Here is a 26212-nt window from a genome sequence, read left to right as displayed (position 1 = left end):
ATTTTCGTGTGTATTCAAATTTTTGTGTTGAGATCAACTTTGTCTCTCTAAAATTCGTCTTAGATCTGTTTTCTCTCTCTAGAAACCATCTCAAATCCGTTTTCTCTCTCTATAATTCTTAACAGATCTACTTTCTGTCTCTTCAAGTTCTATCACTTATTGAAGATCTAATGGATCTTTTATTTTGTAACTCCATTTTAAAACTTGGATTAAAGGTTACTAAACCGATATATGGTGTAGACAAAGTGACTTTGTTTCAAGTTCTTGGTGATTTTAGTTTGATGGATGTTACTGAGTTATATCATTCTTTTGTTGATGAGAAAATAACTGAATACTCATATGTTAACGAACGTGAATTACAAAAGAATGAGAGAATAATAGACCAATTTTGTATTATCTATGGACATTTAGATTGGGAAAATAAACAACAAAAATTAGAGAAAGAAATAAGAGAAAAAGAGGAAGTTCATAATGTTCTTCAAGTTTCTGAAGAAGAGATGACTCCAGATGTTCTTGTTGAGGGGGAGTCAAGTGGTTCTTGTTTTTCAAAAGTTTTACAATCTGAATCTTTATGTTTTGATGATGTTTTTGAAGGAATGATTCCTTACAAAAGCCAATATTCAAGATGTTCCAATTTATCAAACTCCTAAATATTTTTTTCAAAAGTCTTCAAATGTTCATATTTGGAAAGATGAAAAGGTTGTTCAGATCCGAAATTCGTTTCTGATGCCTAGAAATAAGAAAAGAAAGAAGAGGAAGAAGAACAAGAGTAAAATAAAAAAAGGTTGGATGTCCAAGGTACAAGTACCTGATGCTTGTGAAAAAGTTGAGAAAGTTGAAGTCAAGCATGTTCAAAGAAACTTTAATTATCATTTTTCTTCGGTTAAAAATGTTAGAAGTTAGAAGGAAAAGTGTAGATGTTTGTTGTAAAAGTCGAATAGTTTGTATTGTAATGATTCGCATTTTGTATGTATTTTACTAAGTCAATGTTATATGCGAAGTAAAGCATGCGAAGTTTCAGTGTATTAGACTTAGTATACTTTTTGTAAGTTCCCTATAAATAGGGACTTAGGCTTGAAGTAGAGATCTATATCGAAACACATAAACTCTCTTCAGCTTATTCTGTAATCAGTCTTAATAAAACGAGATCTGATTAATATTTGCTTCTTGTGTTCTTTATCATTCATCATTCAAATCTATTGTTTCACATCTTAATTCTCGATAAAAATTCTCATTAATTGGTATCAGAGCAGGATTCAAACTGCTTAGATTTGATTTTCGTATAAGAATCAATTGCTTTTTGAGTTACAAATTTTACTCAAAATTTTCCGCGCAATTTTGGTTTTGAAAATCACTTTTGATCTTCAGATTTGAATTGATTCTGCATTTGAATTGTTAAGTCGAGTATTCGATTAGCGATTTTTGATCAATTCACTTGATCGATTTCTGAAATTCATCAAATTCTCAAGTTTTCTGAAATTTTTGTTTGTTCATCAATGGCGAACTTCAACATGAACACGATGACTTCTTTCTCTCATTTGCTTGGTTCTTCAACCAAAATTCCGATGTTGATTCCAGAATACTATGATCAGTGGGCTGATAGAATGGAAGATTACTTAAATGGAATTGATGAAGAACTTTGGAATTGTATCGATGGAACAGTTCAAGCTCCTGCAAATGTTCAACAAATTGGTTCATCCACTGGATCTCCTGATGTTGAAGATCAACGAAAACGTCTGAAGGATAACGAAAAGAGATGCATGAGGGAACTAAGAGGTGCTCTTCCTCCTGTGGTTTACAATTACATTCGTAGTTGTAAAACAGCAAAAGACATCTGGAATACTCTAAAGGAGAAGTATCAAGGTAGCGAAAAGATGAAGATCAATTCTGTGAAGCAATGTCTGATTGAACTGAAGGAATTCAGACAAAAGGATGCAGAAACTCTCGAAAGTTACTATGATCGTCTGAATGAGCTTGTGTTTCGCTGCAATAGGTACGGTATCACTAGATCTATCATGGAATTCAATTTAACTTTCATTATGGGACTTCACAAGGAGTGGCGAAGTGTGAGCATGATGATTAAGAATCAACAAAGTTTTGATTCAACCAAATTGAATGATCTCTACAATCAACTGAAAACACATGAATCTGAGGTCTCAGAAATGTATGAAGAATCAAAACTCATTATTGGTGGTCCTTTGGCTCTAGTTTCAAAGGTATCTGAAAATGATGAAAAAGATGGATCAGATGATGAAGGATTTTTGATGAATTCCGATGATGAAGCTGTGGCATTCTATTCAAACAACATAGTTGAAAAGTTTTTCACAAAGCCTTTTAATCCAAAAGGGAAGATGAATGATGCGAAGAATGTTACCACAAGGACTGGAGGGGATGAGAGGAAGAAGATGGAGAAAATTGAGGAAAAACCGAAAAATGCGAATGAAGAGAAAAAGTTGAAAGGTGATTCAGGAATCTATTGTCATTACTGTAATGGTGCGAATCACTTCGCAACTGACTGCATGTTGCGAAAGAGAGAAGAGAAGAAAGAAAAAGTCAAAGATGAGGCATACTATTCTGAGAAGATTGAAGAGTTGCGTGCAAAGACAAAAGGAGTGTCATTGGTTGTGAAGGGAGAAACGACTGAAGAAGAGAGTGGAACTTACCAGATCTGCTCTTCAGGATCTGATGATGAAGAAATGAGGCATCCCACACATGGAGCAATGTTCGCAAGCTTTGAGGAATGCGAAGGGAACATTTCAGGGAAATGTTTTGTGTCAAAATCCACTGACAAATCACCCATGACAACCAAGGTATGTACAATTCTTGAATCTTTTAATATTCCTTTATCTGCTTATGATGCTGAAATTGTTTCATTTGATGATATCGTGGCTTATTTTGATTCTGTTATTGTGTCTGCTAGTAATGAAGCTAAGAAATTAAATGTGCAACTTAGTGAGACACGAAGAGAGTTAGAAATAAAGAAGAGCAGAGTTGAAAAATTAGAATTGCAAGTCAAAAATATAGACTGTGATAGGAATAATATTACTAATGATGTTAGGTTATTACTAGCACAGAGAAACATCTATTGTAATTCTGCAAAACGCTTGTATGCAAAATTAACAGCTTTACATTACTCTTCTGATATTAGCAAAGAACAACATAGAAAACTTTTACCTTTTCTTGAGTATGAACGTGAAAAAGTTGATGCTGTTTCTTATGATTGCGAAAGCACAATTGCTCAATTTGACAAAATACCTGATGATAGATATGCATATGGTATTGTCAAAATTGATGAATTTCTGAATGCTGATGAATTGGTTAACATTGTCAATGAAAGTTTGACAAAGAGTGAACAAGTGAAAACCATAAAGAAAACTGAAAATTCAAAGCTTACCTCACAATTGAATTATGCTGATATTGATGAAAATTCTGATAATGTGAGTGAAATCAGTGAAATAGAAGAGGAAGAAGAGATTGATTGTTCTCAATTGTCAATCATTAATATCACATCTAAGATCAAAGGTAAAGAAAAAATAGTTGATTCCATAGTAGAGGATGAAATTGATAAATCTTCAACTTCGCAACATTGTATGTTTGATAATGTGGAAGTTGAAAGTTGGAAATCTGATGACACAGATGTAAACAAAGAAGAAACGAAAGTTTCAACTGAAACACCTCAAATGATTGTTGTTGATCAAGTGTTTGAAGATACAAAAGAATTTGATAAAATTTTAAATGATAAAGGCGCACATTATTTGGAAACCAACACTGTGGTATATCCAAATTTTGTATGTACTGATAACAAAATTTTCCCAAATCAAATTTTTGTCACTACTGGAAATGCTGAGAAAGTTCATCCTGATTTTAATAAAATGATTGAAAAAGATAATCAAAAGTCCACAACTGAAGGTTTTTTCGCAAATCAAAGCACAGAAGAAAACAATTTAACCAAAAATCCTTATGTGTTTCAAAAACAAAAATCAACACAAAAATGGGTGGTTAAAGGTGAAAAATCAAACAAAGTTTTTGAAAAAGATGAAAAATCAAAGGTTGAAGTGAAACTAAATTCTCATGAATTCAAATTGATGGTAGGAAATTTTTCAACAGAAAATAATGTTTCAAAAAGAAAAGCAAGAAAAGCAATATTCTGGCAAGTTGCGTCTAATGAAAAATCAAAAGATGAAAAAGAGCAAATTTCAAAAACATCATCAAGTTTTCATAAACAAATCAATTCTGTTGACAAGGTTCCATATGTTCGCAAATATGACAACAATCGAAAATTTGAGAATTCGCAAAAATTTGCAAATAATCAAAAGTTTCAAAATGTTGGCAAATTCACGAATACTTCCTCAAGTTTGAAGAACTCAACTCAAGTCAAAAAGAAATTTTCACCAAAACAACCAAAATTTCCAAATCCTTCAATATCAAAACCAAACAAAGTTTCATATACAAAAGGAAAAACTGATGTAAGAACATTCAATCATTGGTTTGAAGGAAAAGGATAGAAATATCAAAATGGAAAATTTTCAGAAGAACAAATCAAAAGTGCATTTGATAAGTATACAAATAATTCTTCAACTGAGAGTACATCATCCAATAATTCGCAAGTTCCAGTTCAAAAATGGAAACCAGTTATCAAAAATGCGAATGTTGTGAAGGATAAGATTACAATTAATGGAAATCCAAAATTATTGAATGATTATATTTCAAAATCTAGAACTGATGATGTTGATATAATTGATTCGGTCACAAACAAAGTGAAAACATGGTTCTTAAATTCCAAAAATTTGTTTCATTATACTAATGATGGACCCAAAAAGTCTTGGGTTCCTAAATTTTTTCAATAAATGCAGGTAATATGTGACGAGCAATATGGCATGAAATGGTACATTGATAGTGGTTGCTCTCGTCACATGACTGGAAGGAAAGAAAATTTGCGAGATTACAGAAGCTTGGAAAATGCTGGAGTTGTCAAATTTGGAAATAATCACAAGTGTCAAGTGAAAGGTTATGGGAAGTCACAAATGGAAACTTCACAGTAAACAGAGTGGCATATGTTGAAGGTCTTCAACATAATTTGATAAGTGTATCACAACTTGTTGTGGGTACTGGAAATCAAGTTGTATTCAATGAAGAAGGTAGTATCATTTCAAATGTCAAGACGAATGAAATACTCCTCAAATCCAAAAGATATGGTGATATGTTTACACTGGACATCAAACCGATTGTGGGAAATCCAGCTGTGTGTTTACTATCAAAAGCATCAAACGATCTTAGTTGGCTTTGGCATAGAAGATTGTCACACTTGAACTTTCGAAATATAAATAAACTAGTAACTGAAGATTTAGTTCGAGGATTGCCAGTACTGAAATTTGATAATGATACTTTGTGTGCAGCTTGCGAACAAGGAAAACAACATCGAAAGGGTCATCCGATTGTGATAGATTCAAAAATAGTAGAGCCATTGGAACTTCTTCACATTGATCTATGTGGACCATCAACTCTTGCAACAATAAACAAAAAACGGTATATTTTAGTTGTTGTAGATGATTTCTCTAGATTCACGTGGGTGTTTTTTCTCAGGTTGAAATCGGAAGTTGCTCAGACGATCATTGATTTTATCAAAAAGATTGAAGTTAGTCTAAAGAAGAATGTGCGAAAAATTAAAAGTGATAATGGTTCTGAGTTTAAAAATCAAACTCTTGACAGTTTTCTCATAAGCAAAGGCATTTCGCATAATTTCTCATCACCATATACACCACAACAAAATGGTGTAGTTGAAAGAAGAAATTGATCTCTATGCGAAGCTGCCAGAACAATGTTGACATATGCGAATCTACCTCAATATCTTTGGGCGGAAGCTGTGTCCACAGCATGTTTTACTCAAAATCGATCATTCATTCATCGAAGATTTAATGTTACTCCATATGAAATAATCAATAATCGGAAACCTAATGTAAAATTCTTTCATGTTTTTGGTTGCAGGTGCTTTATCATGAATCTAAAAGATAATTTGTCCAAGTTTCAAGCTAAAGCTGATGAAGGCATCTTTTTAGGATATTCACAGAATTCAGTTGCATACAGAGTGCTAAACAAACGAACAAGAAAAATGGAAGAAACGTTCAATTTAACATTTGATGATTACTATCTTAAACAGATTGATAGTAAATTTGAGAATAAATCAATACTTGTAGATTCACATAATCCAATTGATAATTCTGAAATCAATGATTTTGATTATGACTTGATTTTTGGAACTCCTGACAGGGCCATTGATGCAGAAAGGAATGCTCCTGATAATCAAACATCAGAATCTTCAAAACATACTGATGAATCAACGATAACTTGTGAAAGCACATCAGATATTCACAAGGAACAAGAACATACAGTTGAGGGGGAGTTTTCGCAAAATCAACTAGAACATCAAGTTGAGGGGGAGCATTTACAAAATCGAAAAGAATATCAAGATATAGATCATGTTGAGGGGGAGCATGATGAAACAGAGACAATTAATCTTGATAATAATGACGAATTTAATGAAGTTAATGATAATTTTTCTGTTGCAGGATCTGAAAATGAAGATATGTTTGAAGATGCACCATTAGAATTTGATCCAAATTTTCCACCACTCGAGAAATGGACAAGAAATCATCCAAAAGAACAGGTAATTGGAAATCTACAAGAAGGTGTGTTTACTAGAGCTCAACTTCGTGCAAAAAATGAGGTACTGAATGCGAACCAAGAACTTTGCATGTTTAATGTTTTTATTTCGAAAATAGAGCCAAAAACTGTCAAGAATGCTATGGAACACTCATATTGGGTTGTTGCTATGCAATCTGAATTGGCAGAATTTGAAAGAAACAAGGTTTGGAGATTAGTTTCTAAACCCTCTGATGTTTCAATTGTTGGATTAAGATGGATTTTCAAAAACAAAACCGACAAAGATGGCAATATTATTCGAAATAAAGCAAGACTAGTAGTAAAAGGTTATTCGCAACAAGAAGGCATTGACTATGAAGAAACATTTGCACCTGTTGCAAGACTTGAAGCAATTCGCATATTTTTAGCCTATGCAGCTCACAAAGACTTTGATGTTTATCAAATGGATGTTAAATGTGCATTCTTAAATGGAAAACTAGAAGAAACAGTATATGTTGAACAACCACCAGGGTTTGTAAACAGTGAGTATCCTGATCATGTGTATATACTTGACAAAGCTGTATATGGGTTAAAATAAGCACCAAGGGCCTGGTACGCAACACTTACAAATTTCTTGAAACAATCTAAATTTAAACAAGGATCAGTTGACCCCACATTATTTCGCAAGAAAGTTGGGTGTCATCTAATGCTTGTTCAAATTTATGTTGATGATATTATATTTGGTTCAACTGATCCAGCATTGTCAATTGAATTTGAAAATTTAATGAAAAGTCAGTTTGAAATGAGCATGATGGGAAAAATTAATAATTTTCTTGGTCTAAATATAAGGCAGAACAGAGAAGGTATCTTAATCAATCAAGAAAAATATACGAAGAACTTGCTTGAAAAGTTTGGAATGCTAAATAGCACAAAGCTCAAAGTACCTATGGCAGTAGGAACAAGACTAACTCCTTCGTTAGATGCTCCTGCTGTTGATCTAACACTGTATCGTAGCATGATAGGGTCTTTATTGTACTTAACTGCAAGTAGACCTGATATTATGTTTTCGGTTTGTTGTTGTGCTAGATTTCAAGCTAATCCAAGAGAGCCTCATTTGACTGCAGTGAAAAATATTTTTCGATATCTCAAGGGAACTGTTTCTTTAGGATTATGGTATCCTGCGAAAACAGGATTCTTCATTCAAGCTTTTTCAGACTCAGATCTAGGAGGATGTACTTTGGACAGAAAAAGTACAACTGGTGGATGTCAACTTTTAGATGGAAAGTTAGTGAGCTGGCAATAAAAGAAACAGACTTGTGTGGCTATATCAACCGCTGAGGCAGAATACATATCTGTAGCTGCTTGTACTTCGCAAATTATCTGGATTCAGAGTCAACTTCGTGATTATGCAATAAACATGAAAAAGATTCCCTTGTATTGTGATTCGCAAAGTGCAATTCGCATTTGTCACAATCCAGTACAACATTCAAAGACAAAACACATTGCTCTTCGATATCATTTTATTAAAGATCATGTGGAAGATGGGAATATTGAAATTCATTTTGTCAAAACAACTTAACAACTTGCTGATATTTTTACAAAACCTCTTGATGAAAAATCCTTTGTTCGAATTTTAGCAGGTTTGGGGATGATTAATGCGAATTCAATTTTGTCAACACAAGAGTAAAAGCTTTGTTCAGCAGCTAAGACTCGAAATCATTCAGAGGTTACTGTTCATTCAGAACGCTTCGCATGGCTTCACAACCACAGTTTTTCGCATCTGGTTCCAAAATACTATGGTAAGGTTTTCGCTTACTGTTTTAGTTATGAAAAATCGAAAATCCAAAAAGATTTTATTTTTTTGAAAATTTAAAATCCCAAAAAGATTTTATTTTTTTGTTCTTTAAATTTGAAAAATCAAAAATACAAAAAGAGTTTATTTGTTTTGTTCTTTCGTTTTTTTTTTTTGACAAATTTCAAAATCACAAAAATATTTTTTTGTTCTTTAAATTGTGTGTTGAGAATTTAATACAGGGCTACAATGCGAAGAGGTCCTACATTTATGTTTCTATGGGAAGGTATTAAATTTCTTTTACAAACTAGTTAGGATGTCCCTAGAAGCATGCTGCTGTATGTAGACCTCAAGCCTCAAATGATTCTATGTGTGAAAAATGAAAGCCTTGATGAAATTATCTCATGAACATTTCTACCCAACAAGGCTTGTATTCGCATAAATCAACAAGAGCTACCTTACTCTTCTCATATGAGTTAAGAGTTTTCTGTTTTGTCCACATCATAACAGAGGTACAATTTGATTCTTAAACAATCTTTTTAAAACCAAAATGTTCTTCAAATCTAAAATTTTTTTTGAAAAGAATTGTCCTTGAGGTCTTTGGTAACACCAATCAAAACCTAGACAAATCAAAACTCTGTGTTTAAGATCTAACATCATGAGACCGTGATGGAAGTGAAACCCAAAAATCATACACCTTTAAGGAATTGACGGGGAACTTTGTTCCAGATTTTTATGAAACCTTTGTTTCAGTATCAAAAATTTCGAAACTTCAAATCATATTCAATTCGCATGCGTGGTCTTGATCAAATATTTACAACCAAGAATATTTGTTACCCAACAAGATCCAAAACAAATTTTTTCTTGAATATGATTTTAGTGTAAGTTTCATTCGCAAATTCTTGTCATGATAAATATTTTCACAAGCCAACTTGTCACTGACTACACTGGTCAAACAAGTAATTTCATTTACAGTTTCTCACCTTATGTTAAGGCTGATATGTAATGAAATTTTAAACCAACCTAAAAAGACCTTCAAAAGAAGCCCCTCGAAACTTCTTTACAAGTATTCGATTGTACTTCACGGGAAACTACACAAGTTGTTGATTATCTCTCTTGATAATTAACGAAGCAACCTTTGCCTGGGGTTTTACTGCATTCATGTCAAATTAAATTTTTGACATCACTACATTCCAAAAATTTCTTGATTCTTATCTTATTTCATTGACACAATGAACACACGAAATCCTTGAGGTTCTGAGTAAAACCAACTCAGACTGATGATTTCGCAAGTCTGGCATATGACTTCGCTTTAAATCCCAAAAGTGAAAGAGCCTTGCTTCCATGCGAAGGGTTTTACCGGTTCGCATTCTATAACGGTTACTTGATAGGCTGTCTACTAAAAATGGTTGGTATTCTATCCGGTTTTTGAGGAGATGTGACAGTTACTTTTTACTGCATAGTGATCTTTTACAGCGATGATCCGAGATTCAAGGTGCCACATCGGATAACATTAAATGCATCCCGCTTTAATTTCAAAATCAAAGTTTGAGTAACCTATAAAAGGGGCATGAAGAACACTGTGTACGGTTACGCAAAAAAGAATTCTCACAAACCTTCAAAGCTTTCATCTTGATCCTAAACTTCAACTTTCTTTCAAACTCTAACAATGGCAGTCACAAACTCAAACACTGATGAGGTCCTTTCTCAATCCCTCATGAAGATTCAGAGCAAAAACTATCAGGTTGATCCCAATGTATCCGCTTACCTAGAAGAATTGAAGATGCTCATTGTGGCTTTGAAACGATCACCGTTGTCAACCGCCATGTTCCGATCCTTCCCAGTTCCGATGATCTGGTTATCCCGTGCTGCATCCACGGCTTCCTACAATCACACGGCGGATGTGATTACCTTCAACCTCGTCAACAACAAGAGGGTGAAACTGTCCAAGAACTTGTTCATGGAGTTCTTGGAGATTCCCAACAACCCACCTTTTGTGAAACCGGTCAACTCCCAGATTATCCACATGTTTAACGAAATGGGCCATCAGCCGGAGTTGGAGAAGATAAGTGATTTCCGGAAGTCGGGATTGCCTTGTATTTGGAATTTTCCTCAGGTGTCTTACAGGAAGATCCGTTGGCCTAGACAGAGGAATAGTCGAAGTGTATGCCATGGTAATGGGTATCTACTATGACATAAACGTCGACTATGCGACTCAGCTGTGGAAGGATTTCGTAAAAAGTCTGGAAAATACGAATTCAGAGAAGGGCATATCCTGTGCCAGGTACTGGAGTCTGATCCTGGAGAAAGTCTACGAAAAAGAAGCAATTCCGGTCGTAGCAGATGTCGAAGTGGCTGAGTTTTCACTTTACCAATTTCCAAAAGTGGTAGAAGATGATGAGGCCATATTCACCAGGGTAGCTCGCATTCCGGATGCGATGCTTCGCAAAGTGTCTCCCACTCACAAAGTGTTGGTGAGGTATTTGCGAAACATAGACACAACTGATCAGTCGGGTGTCTTACCTGAAGTTGCTTCTCCATCAAAGAAGAAGGGGAGCAAGAAACCTGCGAAGGGTTCACCTTCACCAACTGTTCAAGAAGAAAAGGTGAAGAAAGATGTTTTACCCTCCAAGTCTGGAGTGTTAAAACAGATTCGCAAGGCGGAGGTGAGTAGTAAGGGAGTTACTATTCGCAGCATTCATGCACCCGTTTCTCCTGGGAAGAAAAGACAAAGGGCGGAAGACATTGCGAAGAATATGCAACGAACGCTGGGAAAGAAGAGGAAGATGGTGATTCGCAATGAATCATCAGACGACGAAGTTGTCCCTGAAACTCCACCTATCACAACCATGGTAACCGTTTCTCTACCTATTTCTCAACCTTCGCAAATTTCACCAATTATTTCTCAAACCCAACTACTCGAAATAGCTCTTACCAAATCAATTACTGAGGAGGTACCTATTTCGGATACGGTTGTCAACGTATCTGATACGAGGGCACCTATCCCGAGTGTTGCATCCACACTACCCATCACCACCCCTTCATCCATATTCGACCATGCCCTTCAGAACCCATTCACCACCCTTTTCCCATCCCAATCACCTGAAAATCCTACACCTTCGCAACAAACCTCTGATTCAGAAATCGAAGGAGGAGCTTTTGGTGGTGTTCTCGATGACATCTCTTTTGATTCTGATGAAGAAGAAATTCCTGATCACATGCTGATGATAGGAAAGCAATTCAAGATTCTCAATCAAAAATTGAAGGCTATCATTCAATCCCAAGCTGATTCTGGGAGAATGTCTTCAATCTCAGCCATGGAGGTGGACGTGATGATAAAAGGGGCTGAGAAATGAATTATGGAGAAAGTTGATCAGTCAGACAAAAACAACGAACTCTGAGTGCAAGCTCAAGGGAATAATTTCACGACTACCCTTAAAGATCTTAAAGCTGCAACCAAAGAAAGACATCTTCTCTTTATCCAAGATGTAAAGAAAGTTCGTGAAGACGTCAACTTCAAAATTCAAGAGTTGAAGTCTGACATTGCGAAGGATCTTCAAGTAGTGAATACAAGACAGGAAGATCTTCACAAGCAGGTTGTGGAAATTTCGTCTCAACTCCACAAACTCAACAACATTCCTGTTGCTGATGATCAAAAAGTTGCTACAATGGAGAAGTTTGATCTCCTGATCAAATTGGTCACGGAGCTCAAATCAGCAGTTTCGCAGTCTTCTACTTCGCAAATCCTTACTCCAGAATTCTTGTCTCTAAAGATTAACACTTTAGAACAAGCCATTCAGAAGGCTCTAGCTCCGATATCGAACTTCAGTTCTTTACTTCCGAAGGGTGCTCCACCTGTTTTCACAGGGGCGTAAGGGGGAGAGAAGAGTAGAAGTAAAGAAGCTGATGCGAAAACAATGGGGAAGGTTATCTCGACTCAACTGGTTGCAACTCTTCCAATCCCTACCAAACCGATTTCTTCAACAACAATAACTACAAAAACAATTTCTAAGGGAATTGTTATTGGAGGAAACGAAGGAGGTTCGATTTCTCAACCTCAGAAGGATGTATCAGGGAAGGGAAAGGGCATCCTTTATGAAAAATCGAAAGAGGAGATAAAAGCTGATGCTGAAGCTGAACTGGAAAGGATGAGACAGGTCCAAAGCATAATGCAACAACATGCAAGTGATCCTCCCTCAATGAACAAAGGCGATCCTGCGAAGCTTTACTCTTACGAAACGATAGAGTCTAAAGTAGTAGGAAGGGAGATGTACGAGTTCGAGAAGAAGCCGAAACGAAGTTACGACATTGCGAACTCAGATCATTGTCAGCTGGACTTCCCTATCAATGAAATGTTGTTCATCACAGCACAGTACAAGATCAGTGAGAAATTCGATAATCCGGATGACTACACTCACATGAAAATCAAATTTCATGTTGTTCTTGCAAAGAATCCTGATGAAGTCTGGTCCCTGATGAAGATTAAGAAGGTGCTCACGATAAAGAAAGATGTTCTGTTTGAAGACATGCTTCAGAACTTTCGATATTTTGTCATCAGGGCAGACAACAAACAATATGACTTCACTATTGCTGACTTCCCACTGATGAACTGCAATGATCTTATACAAGTAGCTTTGATTCTGAAGCACATGGAAGAGAACAAACTTAAAGGCTCAGAGACTGATGTTTTCAAAGTCGGGTTCGCACATGTGAAGACTTACATCGACAACTACTTCGATTGTCTTGCACTGACTGATGAGGAGTTGGCGAATGTGCTTGGAAGAGAAGTGAAGGTTCCATGGGAAGATACTTTGACACAATCAGTATTGTCGAAGTATGTAGTGGGTGAGATTTGCCTTAAATCATTCGGCATGGTGTTTTCGGGAAGAGACACTAAGGGCAAACCAAAGAAGTTCTTGTTCAAAGCTTCGGAAATTGAAAGATACAATTCTTCGCAATATACGCACTTCATTGTACGTATGAATAATTGCAAGAAAAACAACGAAGGTGACAAGAAGGACTTGAAGAAGGTGATCTCCTGATATGGAGAAGTGCGAAGAACAATTCACTCTGCAATTCAAAAGCTTTTAAGTTGAATTGTATCGACTGTTTACAAAGGGGGAGAATGTAGATGTTTGTTGTAAAAGTCGAATAGTTTGTATTGTAATGATTCGCATTTTGTATGTATTTTACTAAGTCAATGTTATATGCGAAGTAAAGCATGCGAAGTTTCAGTGTATTAGACTTAGTATACTTTTTGTAAGTTCCCTATAAATAGGGACTTAGGCTTGAAGTAGAGATCTATATCGAAACACATAAACTCTCTTCAGCTTATTCTGTAATCAGCCTTAATAAAATGAGATCTAATTAATATTTACTTCTTGTGTTCTTTATCATTCATCATTCAAATCTATTGTTTCGCATCTTAATTCTCGATAACAATTCTCATCAAAAAGAAAAGAGAATTTGGTCGTTTTAATGAAATTTATGAAAATTTATGTTTTCCATGTAAAAGGAGGGTATTATTTTCATAAGATGGTAGATTCTCTTCAAATAAATGGGTGTGCAAGAAACCAAAACCAACTTCAATGTTGAATCTTAAATGGGTACAACAAGTCTCATAAAAAGTTTTGTCCTTTATAAAAAAAAGCAAAATTAGGTGAAATCACTACTAGAAAAAAGGCCTTTTACGACGCTCATTGCGCGTCGTAAAACGCTCAGACGACGCGCAAATGCGTGTCAAGGAAGGCCCTGTCATAAAGAGAGACGACGCGCATTTACGACGCGCATTTATGACGCGCATTTATGACGCGCATTTACGACGCGCGGTTACGACACGCAATGCGTATCAAGGAAGGCCCTGTCATAAAGGAAGAAGTCACGCATTCGCGTGTCGTAACCTTACGACGCGCGTGTTAATGACACGCAATGCGTATCAAGAAAGCCCCTGTCAAGAAAGGCCATGTCATAAATGAAGATGACACACATTTTTGCGTATCGTAATTTTAAATTTAAAAAAAAAATTATTTATGGATTTACTTATTTTCATATTAAATTTGCATTTTATGTCACATAATGGAAAATAAAATACCATATACAAATAATACAATGCATTGCACAAAAGTTAATGTTATACAAATAATCATTCGAATAGTAGACAAATGTAATACTACAAATAATCATTCCAATAGTAGACAAATGTAAGATTTCAACATTTTTTATATAATTAACTAAATTATTAGCCAAATTTCCTAAAATACCAACATACTTTTCTATGAAGAGCATTAACACTATTCTTTTCCATCAAAAACTTCAAAACCTGCATAATTAATTTAATGTTTAATCAGCTACAGGTCAATAAGGTAGGTTTAAGCAAAAGAGGTTCATAGCAGTAAGATTTTACTTACCACTGTTGTTAATGACATTGAAAGAAGCAGCCCAACAAACACCCCCTCAGAAGGATTATTACTAAATGAAACCACAAACAAAGTTAAAAAGTCAAGTATTTTGTGACAACCCCGGAACCAGGGGCAAGGCCGTTTTTACCCATGGTATGACCTAATACATGATAATAAAGACTTGTTTAACAAAAAGAAAAATGATTTCTCACGTGACATCACTATTAAGAATTGATGAAAGAGGGTACTCCACACTGTATTGCCAACAAGCTTGACACCAACACCTAAAAGCTGGAAAAAACAATAACATAAATAAAAATAAATGTAAGATTTGAGATAACAGATGCATAATTCACATGTCTACTTTTACCAATTTATTTTATGCAACATATATGCAGCTGACATGAATGAATTATACAACAAGTTAGGAGTAAAATAAGGGATGGTTGCATATTTAGTATGATAAATAAAGAGATTTGTGGCATAAGGGTGCATAAATAATAAAAAGCAAAAAGGAAGAGGAAAGCTGACTTACATAATCAGCAAATTTCTGAATTGGTGCTTTTAACATAATACATAAGAGTGGTCCCGAAGGGATAGCTGGCAGCAAAAAATCTCAGGCAAAAAAAATTCCAGGAGAAAACAGTTAGTACCTCAAAAGCAAAGGTTTTATAGGGTTAGGCATGCACCAGCAAGACAGGGACTAAGATTATAAGTGATGTGAATGGGACATAGTAATTAAAGGAATTTTTGTTACCATTGTTCCATGAGACAATGGTGAAGGTATGTAGATTATATCTTATATTTCCTACACAAATATAGACAACTGTATGCTGATGTCATTATGCAGGTTAGCGCTTATCTGCTTGGAGAATACAGCCATCTTTTGGCCAGACGACCTGGGTGTAGCCCAACGGACATTTTTGTCATTATACATGAGAAGCTTCCTACTGTATCGTGAGTATTTCTATTTCTATACATCTATGTTTTCTTTTGTGATCATCATCTTTTTTTTTGTTTCTACAGGACTCCAACAATATCCATTCTTCTCACAACATACGCAAAGATTTTGATGCACTTTCAACCACCAGATCCCGAATTACAAAACCAGATCTGGGCAATATTCAGCAAGTGAGTTTATAATAAATAGGAGCTACACTTTTTTTTTGTATATGCAAAATTTGATAATATTTAATTTCACACACATTGACAGATATGAAACATGCATTGATACTGAGATACAACAAAGAGCTGTGGAGTATTTTGCATTGAGTAGGAAAGGTGAAGCCCTGATGGATATATTAGCAGAAATGCCAAAGTGCCCTGAACGTGAGGTATATTTAAGCGTAGGGTTTTAATTGAATGATTGATTGAGCATATAATAATAATAATAATAATAATAATAATAATAATAATAATAATAATAATAATAATAATTTATCTGATATGGTGATTGTTGTTGACTTTGATTTACCTCCCCAACTTGGTATGGTCAAAATCCCCAGCGTTGACCATAACTATGTGAGCGTTGACCAAGAGTTGACTCAAGCTAATGGAATTTCACATGAAGTTGACCACCCTCAACCTGATACTCTTGGAGATCTTTTAAGCCCACTGGCTATTGAAGCACCTCCTCCTCCTGTAAGTGAAGATGATGCATTAGCTCTTGCACCTGTTGAAGAGCAAGATAATATTGTAAAGGTACTACTGTCTGCCACATGTCCTATCCTCATTGGCTATAAATATCATTTATTTCTTTATATTATTTTAACTTTCTGTTGACAACCTTACACAGCCAATAGGAGACACTGCAGAAAGATTTCATGCCCTGTGTCTTAAAGATAGTGGAGTTCTATATGAAGATCCTTATGTTCAGGTACTAAAAAGTCAAGTTATATATATATATATATATATATATATATATATATATATATATATATCACATATCATATATTGCATTAGATTTTATTTATTTTTTTGATTAATTATTATTATTCCAGATTGGTATCAAAGCAGACTGGCGAGGTCATCAAGGTCGCCTAGTCATCTTTTTAGGGAACAAAACAACTTCTTCACTCACTTCAGTTCAAGCAGTGGTTCTGCCTCCATCTCATTTAAAACTGGAACTCTCATCAGCAAAGAACAAGCTTCAAACCATGCAAAGCATGGTGTTTGTCGTCCACACACAGCCTTCTCTAACAGCCCATCTTTTTTCCAGGGCAAAAGAGTTGGGCATGATGGGTGAAGGATACATGTGGATCACTAAAACATTCTTTTTTTTTTTTTATATAAAATCACTAAACACCAAAATTTTACGGTATAAAAACAAGATTGAAAAAAAAAATTTGACATTATAAACACAATTTTATATATGATTTGCATACCTTTTCCTACAACTTGTTTGTTCTTTTTCCCCATCTAAAATTATTTTTGTAAAAACATAATTAGAACTACCTGCATAATAGCTCATTCACAAAAACATCCGAAATTAGCAACTTACTTAACATCAATGCTTTAGTATCATTGTTAAATTCAAAGCTTTTGAATATTTTCTTCTCTTAGGGGCAATTGGGTCCTCAATGATATTTGCAAAAAAATATATAAAGAGATATATATGCAAAAAACGGAAAGTGGGGGCTAATTTCTAGTAGTTTTCTGTGATAATTTTATAAACGGAAATTTACAGATTATGAACAGACATTATAGATCAAAATAGAGTAAAGAAAAGAAGCAGATAGATGATCTAAACATATACAAGGTTTTGTAAACCAAAATGGCAAAGAAATAGTCAAAATAGTCAAATGCCAATAAGAAAATCCACCGAATTTTAGTAAGCTCGTCCAAGTACAAAGCAAATATCCCTGCTATAACATAGTGAATTCTTAAAGTATAATATGCCCTCTCAATTAAAAAATATTGCAAGTACAATGCTATCATTGGATATAATTCTTCAAATTGCAATATGTTAATAAGCAAAGAGATAAAGGTACAATGTCATAATAGAAAGACATGAACGTATGATGCTATAATAAACAAGTAAATGAAAGTATGTTTTTATTTCTTACAATTAGAGCTTGATTTAACTGCAAACATCCATGTTGATGAAGTCTACAAGTGGAAACTTCTACCATTCCATGAAAATGCTACAATTAAAATGGGTTATATTTTATTCATAACAGTTCAAACAATAAAACTAAGGAATTTAGATGTAAAGAAACAGTTGCATAGTTTAAAAGTGACAAAATTGCAAGTTTGGTCCCTGTGCTATGTCAAAAATTGGATATTTGGTCCAAAATATTTTGGAGTTGCACCAATGGTCCAAAACTTCCATTTTATTGCGAGTTTGGTCCAATTTGTTTTGACTTTTTTTAAAATGACGAATCTGCCCTTTAGTTTCTTTTTTATTACAACAATTATAAAAAAAACAAAAAAAAAAATACTACCCCTGCCCCTAATCCACCCTCCCCCTCCCCTCTCTCATACCATAACTGGTAAATGCAACGACCACCACCCTAATTAAAAAAAGGAAAAGACCAAGGGCAAATCTGTAAAAAAAAGTCTTGAAAATTTTGGACCAAACTCGCAACAAAATGGATGTTTTCAAGAAAGTCAAACATCTATAAAATTGTCTATTCATGGAAGATGGAACTACCAAAGAATTTGCTGATTAATTGCTTGAAGGTAACAAAGTTCAAACTTTTTAAAGAAATAGAAACAAATTCAAGTAGATTGTAACAAATAACCCTTGATTAGAAACGTTCAAACAATTGAAATCAAGAAAGTAATGTAAGTTTCAAGCACACACTAAGTTCGACCATGGCAAATTTCAAGCAATTCAAAATAACCCACTTCGAGTAAGATCAGATTAGTAAGTTTATTCAGTGATACGACCACATATAAACCAAGATCAGATCTATAAGAACGCTCCACTGATCTACTCAAATAGTAGACATCGAAGTCAAAGGATAGTTTTTAAAAATTATTAAAAAGGGCAATCTCTAATCATAATCCTTTTCATCCATGGTAAGATATAGTAAGGTTATAAAGCATAAATAAAGAGAAATTTACCTTGCATAGAAGGTCTGGGGCAAACAAAGCCATCATTCACTAGAGAAATATTTGAAGGCATAGGAACAGCAGGCGAGTCGACTCTGAACTGCGTACCCACAAAATCGACCTCAACCGATATCTGATTCACATCTACAGCAGTTTCAATAGCAGTCTTGAGATCAGCACTTGGAAATCCAGCAAAAACGGTGCCGTTTCCAACCGGACCCGGAAAAGTAGCAGACCCATCAGCAAAATCGACAAACACCCTCCATGATTTAAGCTCTTCGTCAGTGTTATTGAGGACTCTGAGGGTTGATTCGAAGCGGTAGGGTTGATTTGATGTTCGGTTTGGTGGGAGCTTGGATCCGGATGTGTAAGTGTAGGATAAGTAGACGCCGTTGCAGGAATCGGACGCTGGTGGCGGTGACGGTGGTGTTGGAGTTGGAGTTGGGCGGCGGTAATGGTGGCGAGAAGCGTCGCTGCTTCTCCCTTCTCTTTTTGTCAAATCGATCCCGCACCAGAGGTGCTTCCCCTTTCTCGATTGATTTCCATCATCGAGCCACCATGGCTGCTTGCGTTCCCATCTTCCTTTCTCGATAGATGAACCACGACCACCGGACCAAAACTCCCGCTACCTTCGTCATTCTAATTCCCCTTTTTCTTTTTATCTGTGGGGAATAAGAAACAAATGAGAATTAATATTTGGATTCTAATATTGAGACTTGAGAGTATAATACTTAATTAGGGCTTTTTCTGAAAATTTCAACATCGAGTGGGGAATAAGAAAACTATTGGCGAGTATTCTCAATAACAGCAAAGAGATGAAGAAGGTGAAATTACAGCAACGATGAAGTAGATGAATGGAAATCCGAAGCCCTTTTTCTTGATTGAGATGATGAAGTCGGGAGATGGAGATGAAATCGTAACCTTCGATCTTTGATTGAGAAGTTGCACAACAGTGTGAGGAGAATGAAAGATACGTGAAAATGCTTAGGGCAGGGAGGGTAGCGGGCTTTTCTAATTTTTTGGCTTTTCTTTTCCCACTTGTAACTAAGGAACGCGCGTTCATTAAAATTATAAAGCGACACATATAGAGGGCGCGCATTTAAGGTACAGCGCCCTCCGTGTTTTTAGTTTTTTTTCTTTTGACACTAATTTAAAGGCACGCAATAATGCGTGACCTAAATCCTTAAATTTTCTGAAGAGATGACACTTTTTTAATGTCACTCTCGTTTGCGTAACATAAATTAATGAGTGTCGTAATTTGCGCGTCGTAAAAGGCTATTTTTCTAGTAGTGAATATTGTGAAGATTCGGTCAAATATATGAAATTCTATTGAAGAAATTAAATTTATTGATTTTTTAACTGTTGGAAATAACAAAAGTTGAAAAAAGGGGTGAAAAGTGACATTTTCTGCAAAAGAAGGCTGCAATCTGACATTACATCAAAAAAAGTGGACCGAACTTGTCAGTGTCCTGCAAAAGGAGTGTCAGATTCGTAATTATACATAACAATGTGTCACTGTCGGAGTTAAGGGTAAAATCTACCATTTCTTTCAAATCCGAGGGTTCTGTTTGGAATTTTCGTCTATTTGCTTTGATTCGTTCCAGTCAATTGACGTCCTCGAACCAAAATCATTCGTGCTTCAACTCTCGCTCACAGTCAAGGATCAACGTATCTTATCTGTGAAGCGAACGTTCGCTTTAGGTGTATAATCGACAGATTCGAAACGAAAGGTGGGATTGGGCTCGGATTCGCACTCAAGGACCTGTAATTGGATTTGAAGCGAACCTGAGATTCGCTTTAGGTCCATAATCAATTGACTAGATTCGCAACGAACCTTACAACCAAAAGCGAAACTCAAGATCAAAAAAACGAACTCACGAAATGCGAAACTCATAGAAGCGAAGGTCGCAAATGTCAAATAAGCGAATGTCAGATTCGCAGGTTTCTTATCTGTGAAGCGAATATTCGTTGAAAACGAACCAATAATTGGCTTTGAAGCGAACCTGAGACTCGCATTAGGTCCACGATCGTTAGATTCGGAGTGAACTGCCTTGCAATCGAGACTACAATTGGCTCAAATTCCGAATTGGAATCTGGGCTCGAACTCATTGACTGTGTCAATGTTGAAAGTCAAAATTAAGACTTTGCAAATCGATTCACCTGCGAAGGCTCTCTATATCTGAAAAACGAACCAGTTGACTCGATTCGCATCTCAAAAACAATCACTGTGTTCAGAACGAAAAGGGAACATTTGGACTATGGATTTGATTCGCAGCAGACGTGTCAATTGAGATTCGCAGCGAACCTGTGATTCGCATCTGAAACGAAACTGGACTCGGGATCGCGTCTTTGTGCTGGAAAACGAAATTGTATTTGGAATCGATATTACCTTTAAACGCTGTATTCAGAAATCGGAATGTTATGGATTAATCAGGTTTATTTTCGACTTGTTTAGTTTTTGGATTTAAATTGAATAAGCTTTGCTTCAAGGGCCTTAATGGATTCTGCATGGCAGGAACTTGAAGATCAAATGCATATTTTTATTAGGTTTATTTAGTAGTTTATTTAATTGGTGGTATGTGCTGTGTCATATTGCACCACGTGATATTAGGTAGAAGTCAATTATTTAGAGGGTGTTTGGGAAAACTTTTTAAATGACTTTTTTCTTTTAACTTTTCTAAAAAGATATAAAGATGTTTGGATGATGCAAAAGCTCTTTTCAAAATAACTTTTTGTAAAGAAGAAAATTGTGAGTTTTCAAAAGTCAAGAAAGTGTGACTTTTTGTAACTTTTGGACTTTTAAAGCTATATCACACTCAAAAGTCAAAAAATACTACCCAAACACTTTTTAAAACCCACTTTTGGCTTTTGTTTCCTCAAAATAACTTTTATAAAAAGAACATTTACAAAAAAATCTTTTAGGCTTAAAAAGTTTTCCCAAACACCCCCTTAGTAGAAGTAGTCAAATAGGACCTATTCTTGTGACTAGTCTTTTGGTTCACAGGTTGTGACTGAAGAGGCTATTTATAGCCATTAGTTTAATAAATAAATGCAGCTTTTTTGTGTATCTCACTTCGTATACTCTCTGTAATTGTTTATTGAAGCTTTTCCAATTTTGCTTGCAACGTTAGTCTCACATACATAATACGGAGTAGTGTGTTGTGTGTGTGTTTCTAAAGGACCTGATCCAACATTTGGCATCAGAGCGGAGATAGATTGAAGAGGGGCTGATTTCAGATTATTAGGTTGTTTTCTTTTCTGTTCTAGGGATCAAAAGGGTAGCGAAGACGAGTCGTGATTCCGGCCAAAATCAGCGGGCTTGTTAACCCATTTTGATCGAAGAGCAACATGGGAGGATCAAGAGCAACCAGAAGATATTAATCAAAGGGTGAAAAAGAGCAGGTGAAAGGCAGCAAAAGGTGTTTGCAGGTAGCTCTTTCAAGCAGTGGGTTTTTAGTTGATTATATAACCTTGGTAGTGTAGTAAATCGCAAGAATGGCTCCACCGAAGGATCAAACAGTGGTTGTTGTCAAGGAGAGCAACACCATGACTCTTCAATGTCCGGTATTGTCATCAACAAATTACACAATATGGGCTATGAGGATGCGGGCTATCTTCAATGTTCATGGGGTGTGGGAGGCAATCGATCCGGGAGTCAATGGGGATGCCAAGAAGAATAACATAGCAATTGCACTTTTGTTTCAAGCCATACCCGAGGAGCAGACACTGTTAATAGGGAATCTCACAACCGCAAAGGAGATGTGGGAGGTTCTCAAAACCCGTCATTTGGGTGCGGATCGAATCCGGGAGGCGCGACTTCAAACTCTAGTGGGAGAGTTTGAAAATCTGAAAATGAAGGATCAAGAGGTGATAGATAACTTTGCTAATAAGTTGTCCGAGTATGCTTCTCGATCCGCCTCACTTGGATCGGTTATGGAAGAAACAAAATTGGTTAAGAAATTTCTTAACGGGTTACCGAAACGTTTCATTCATATGGTGGCTTCTATAGAACAGGTTGTAGACTTGAAGACCATCAGTTATGATGATGTTGTGGGCCGACTTAAAGCTTATGAAGAAAGGATCAAAGTTGAGGAGATCCAAGCCGAGCAAAATCAACTTTTGCTTGCAAATTCTGATGAAAAAACAAAAGAAAAAGACCATAGGTCTGAGCATTGTGGTTGTGGAAACTCGAATCGGGAAGACTATGGGAATGGCCGAGGTGGAGGTCGGGGGTCCGGGAAAGGTCAAGGAGATGGTCGAGTACAACGGGGCAAGTGCCATGTGAAGTGTTACAAGTGTAATGAGACCGGACATTACATATCAGAGTGTCCAATGTGGGAGAAAAAAGAAGAACTCAACTTGAACCTGTACGAGGATGATGAGCCGGCATTGCTGTAATCGAATGATATACCTGATTAAGGGGGTGATTGTTGGGATTAATCAGGTTTATTTTAGACTTGTTTAGTTTTTGGATTTAAATTGAATAAGCTTTGCTTCAAGGGCCTTAATGGATTCTGTATGGCAGGAACTTGAAGATCAAATGCATATTTTTATTAGGTTTATTTAGTAGTTTATTTAATTGGTAGTATGTGATGTGTCATATTGCACCACGTGATATTAGGTAGAAGTAGTTATTTATTTAGTAGAAGTAGTCAAATAGGACCTATTCTTGTGGCTAGTCTTTTGGTTCACAGGTTGTGACTGAAGAGGCTATTTATAGCCATTAGTTTAATAAATAAATGCAGCTTTTTTGTGTATCTCACTTCGTATACTCTCTATAATTGTTTATTGAAGTTTTTCCAATTTTGCTTGCAACGTTAGTCTCACATACATAATACGGATTAGTGTGTTGTGTGTGTGTTTCTAAAGGACCTGATTCAACAATCGGAACATCGCATTCAAAATTGGAATTACATGTGTTCGGAACTTGACGTGGTAATCGGAATTCCACAAGATTAGGGGATTAATTTTATTGGCATCAAAGGACTTTGACTTTTCACTATCAATGAACGAGTTTATCATCGTCTAAATGAAGATGACTCATGTTACATTCTTGGTCCCTGCAACTTCAGCGCTTTGACAGTTCCAGTCCCCAAATGTTCACAAACTTCACAGTTTCTACCCACCTTGGAAGAAGTTATTTCAGCGTTACAATGAGAAAATGGGTTGTATGTTCAAATTTTGCCCCTGGCTTTCAGAACTTCATAGATTTAACCCAATATCCAAATTTCTTTTCAAAATTTTTGGATTTTTACTATTTTTACCCCTTCTTTCCAAAATATTTTCATTTCTTATCATTTTCTTTGGTCATATTCTTTTTAAACCCTTCTAAATAATTGCTTCTTACTCCATTCTCCACCAAGGGCCAAGTCCTCCTAAGAGCATACGCCCAACGTACCTCTTTTGTACGCTTAGCATATTAGGCGAAAGGCTGTACGCGTAGCGTACTACTACATAGTACGCCCAGCGTACAACCAACTTTTTCACAAAATCCATTAAGTGCTTATTACTTTAAGACTTTATGTCCCAAACTAAGATCTAGGTCGTTTGATGAGTCCTAAGGCATAAAGTTGGCAACTTTATGCATTTGCATGCTCCAAAAAGACCAATTAGCATTCTACTTCCATGAAAATGGTCTTAAATCTTGCATGAACCCATTAAGACCTTCAATATGACAACTTTCTGTCTTCGCGACCATCCTGGTTAGTACACCCAACGTACTCCAAGGAACGCCCTGCATACTGCCTTCTTCACTAGTAAGCCCCGCGTACGCTTTGTGCACGCTCCGCGTACTCGGCTAAGCCTGAAAACCATGGAACTTCTAAAGGCCATAACTTCTTCGTTATAAGCCCGATTCCGGCGATCCTTATATCCATGGAAAGGTGACGAGAAGCCCTACACTTATATCAACTCATAACTTTCTTAAGACTTTCCAAACAAAAGTTCATTTTCATCAAAAGCCTGAACCGACACTTTACCGAAATACGCCATGGCTCCAAAACGTGAACTGAACACCCAGATCACTTTTAATACATCACCCGCATCCAAATGGGCTTAGATCTTACCTTTTCAAAAGGCCTAATCCTTATGATCACAGATCTTCGGGCCACACCCTCAGACTAGGAATCAATTCAAAATAAGATGTTACAAATAAGTTGGAAATTTCTTTCCAACATATTAAAGAAGCCGATTAATATATGTGCAGACAATATTTATTAAATAAATAACTATTTACAACATATGTTTTTTGTTTTCTCGTAAGTTTTTTTGAAATCGCTTTTTTCCTGATTTTCAAATATAACCGAACCAAACTAATTTGAACTGAAAAGTCGTTTTTGAAATGTTATTTCACTTCAAAAAACCGAAAAATAATAACCGAAACCTATATAGACATAATCGATTTTGTTTAAAACAATTTTGAAAAAAAATAAAACCGGTTAAAAATCGGTAGATGGTGCACCTTTGGCCTTGATAAAGAAGGTAATCGACTCAGTTAATAAAATAATAAGGAATAACTAAAAAATGAGTTTATGTTAAAAGGAAAAAGTTTAGGTCTAAAAAGAAAAAAGTGCAAAATATTGTCTTTTATAAAAAAAAATTTAGGTGTTGGTGATGTTGGGTTTGAAATAACGAGTAACAATAACATGAAAAAATTACATATTTTTTGAACAAAAAAAAAGTTACAGGTCTAAAAAGAAAAAAAAATAATAGTTTTTGTTTTTTTCGGAAATAAGCTATTAATTAATTACTTCACAACCTGAAATGTTGGTGTAAATTGTGGTTAAATGAATCTTCTTCATACACAGAAGAAGGGAAGGTATCCTAAGCATACCATACAATGGTCAAGCTCTTCCAATCACATATGTTTCTTTTTTTTATATGTTGTCTCGTGTTGCTTGTTTGTCATCAATGTAACTTCCTATCACCTACTATCATATGTTTACTTTTATTATCTTGCATCCTTTAAGAAATGTTGTGGATTTTGGATTTATAGGTAGAAAAAAAGAAGTCAAAGGCATGAAAAGTGTTAGGATTTTAGAATTAGTAACGTGCAATTTGACGTGAAACAAATCAAACAAAGATTATATCGTTATTAGGATTCGAAGCCTTAATGAATCGATAACACCAATTCTTTCTTCCAAAATACGCTATACATTCACATAAGTCATTAAGCAACTTTACTATTCTCACAATGAGTTAAGAGTTCACTGCTTGGTCAGTCTTATATAGCAGAGGTACATTTTATCTTCAGAACCACCTCAAACATTTCTCCATAATTTTCACTTCCATCATTGTAACCCTCGAGACTCTCAGAAATTACCATTGT

The 26212-nt window shown here is 35.6% G+C and overlaps 1 protein-coding gene and 2 long non-coding RNA genes across 3 annotated transcripts; 2 read left to right on the top strand and 1 right to left on the bottom strand.

Annotated features, from left to right (window-relative positions):
* Window positions 1–14553: 14553 nt before the first annotated feature.
* Window positions 14554–15577, bottom strand: LOC145070313 (uncharacterized). The gene is made up of 4 exons (XR_013689894.1): window positions 15365–15577; window positions 15042–15120; window positions 14839–14899; window positions 14554–14750 (listed from the first exon to the last, which is right to left on the bottom strand). It is a non-coding gene; the product is annotated as an uncharacterized LOC145070313 (long non-coding RNA).
* Window positions 15578–16402: 825 nt separating this feature from the next.
* Window positions 16403–16928, top strand: LOC145070305 (uncharacterized). Its single transcript, XR_013689893.1, has 3 exons — window positions 16403–16530; window positions 16625–16705; window positions 16830–16928. It is a non-coding gene; the product is annotated as an uncharacterized LOC145070305 (long non-coding RNA).
* Window positions 16929–22380: 5452 nt separating this feature from the next.
* Window positions 22381–23283, top strand: LOC145059696 (uncharacterized). The gene has a single exon (XM_079007505.1). The coding sequence runs from the start codon at window positions 22381–22383 to the stop codon at window positions 23281–23283; it is 903 nt and encodes a 300-aa protein (XP_078863631.1).
* Window positions 23284–26212: the final 2929 nt, after the last annotated feature.

The sequence above is a fragment of the Lactuca serriola genome, chromosome 1 (genome assembly GCF_051521515.1).
Source record: "Lactuca serriola cultivar US96UC23 chromosome 1, Lser_US96UC23_V15, whole genome shotgun sequence".
Classification (NCBI taxonomy): domain Eukaryota; kingdom Viridiplantae; phylum Streptophyta; class Magnoliopsida; order Asterales; family Asteraceae; genus Lactuca; species Lactuca serriola.
This window is presented reverse-complemented; position numbering and strand designations above follow the sequence as displayed.

Excerpts from the sequence above, each read along its gene's own strand:
- LOC145059696 (XM_079007505.1), top strand. The coding sequence starts at position 22,381 with ATGGCTCCACCGAAGGATCAAACAGTGGTTGTTGTCAAGGAGAGCAAC.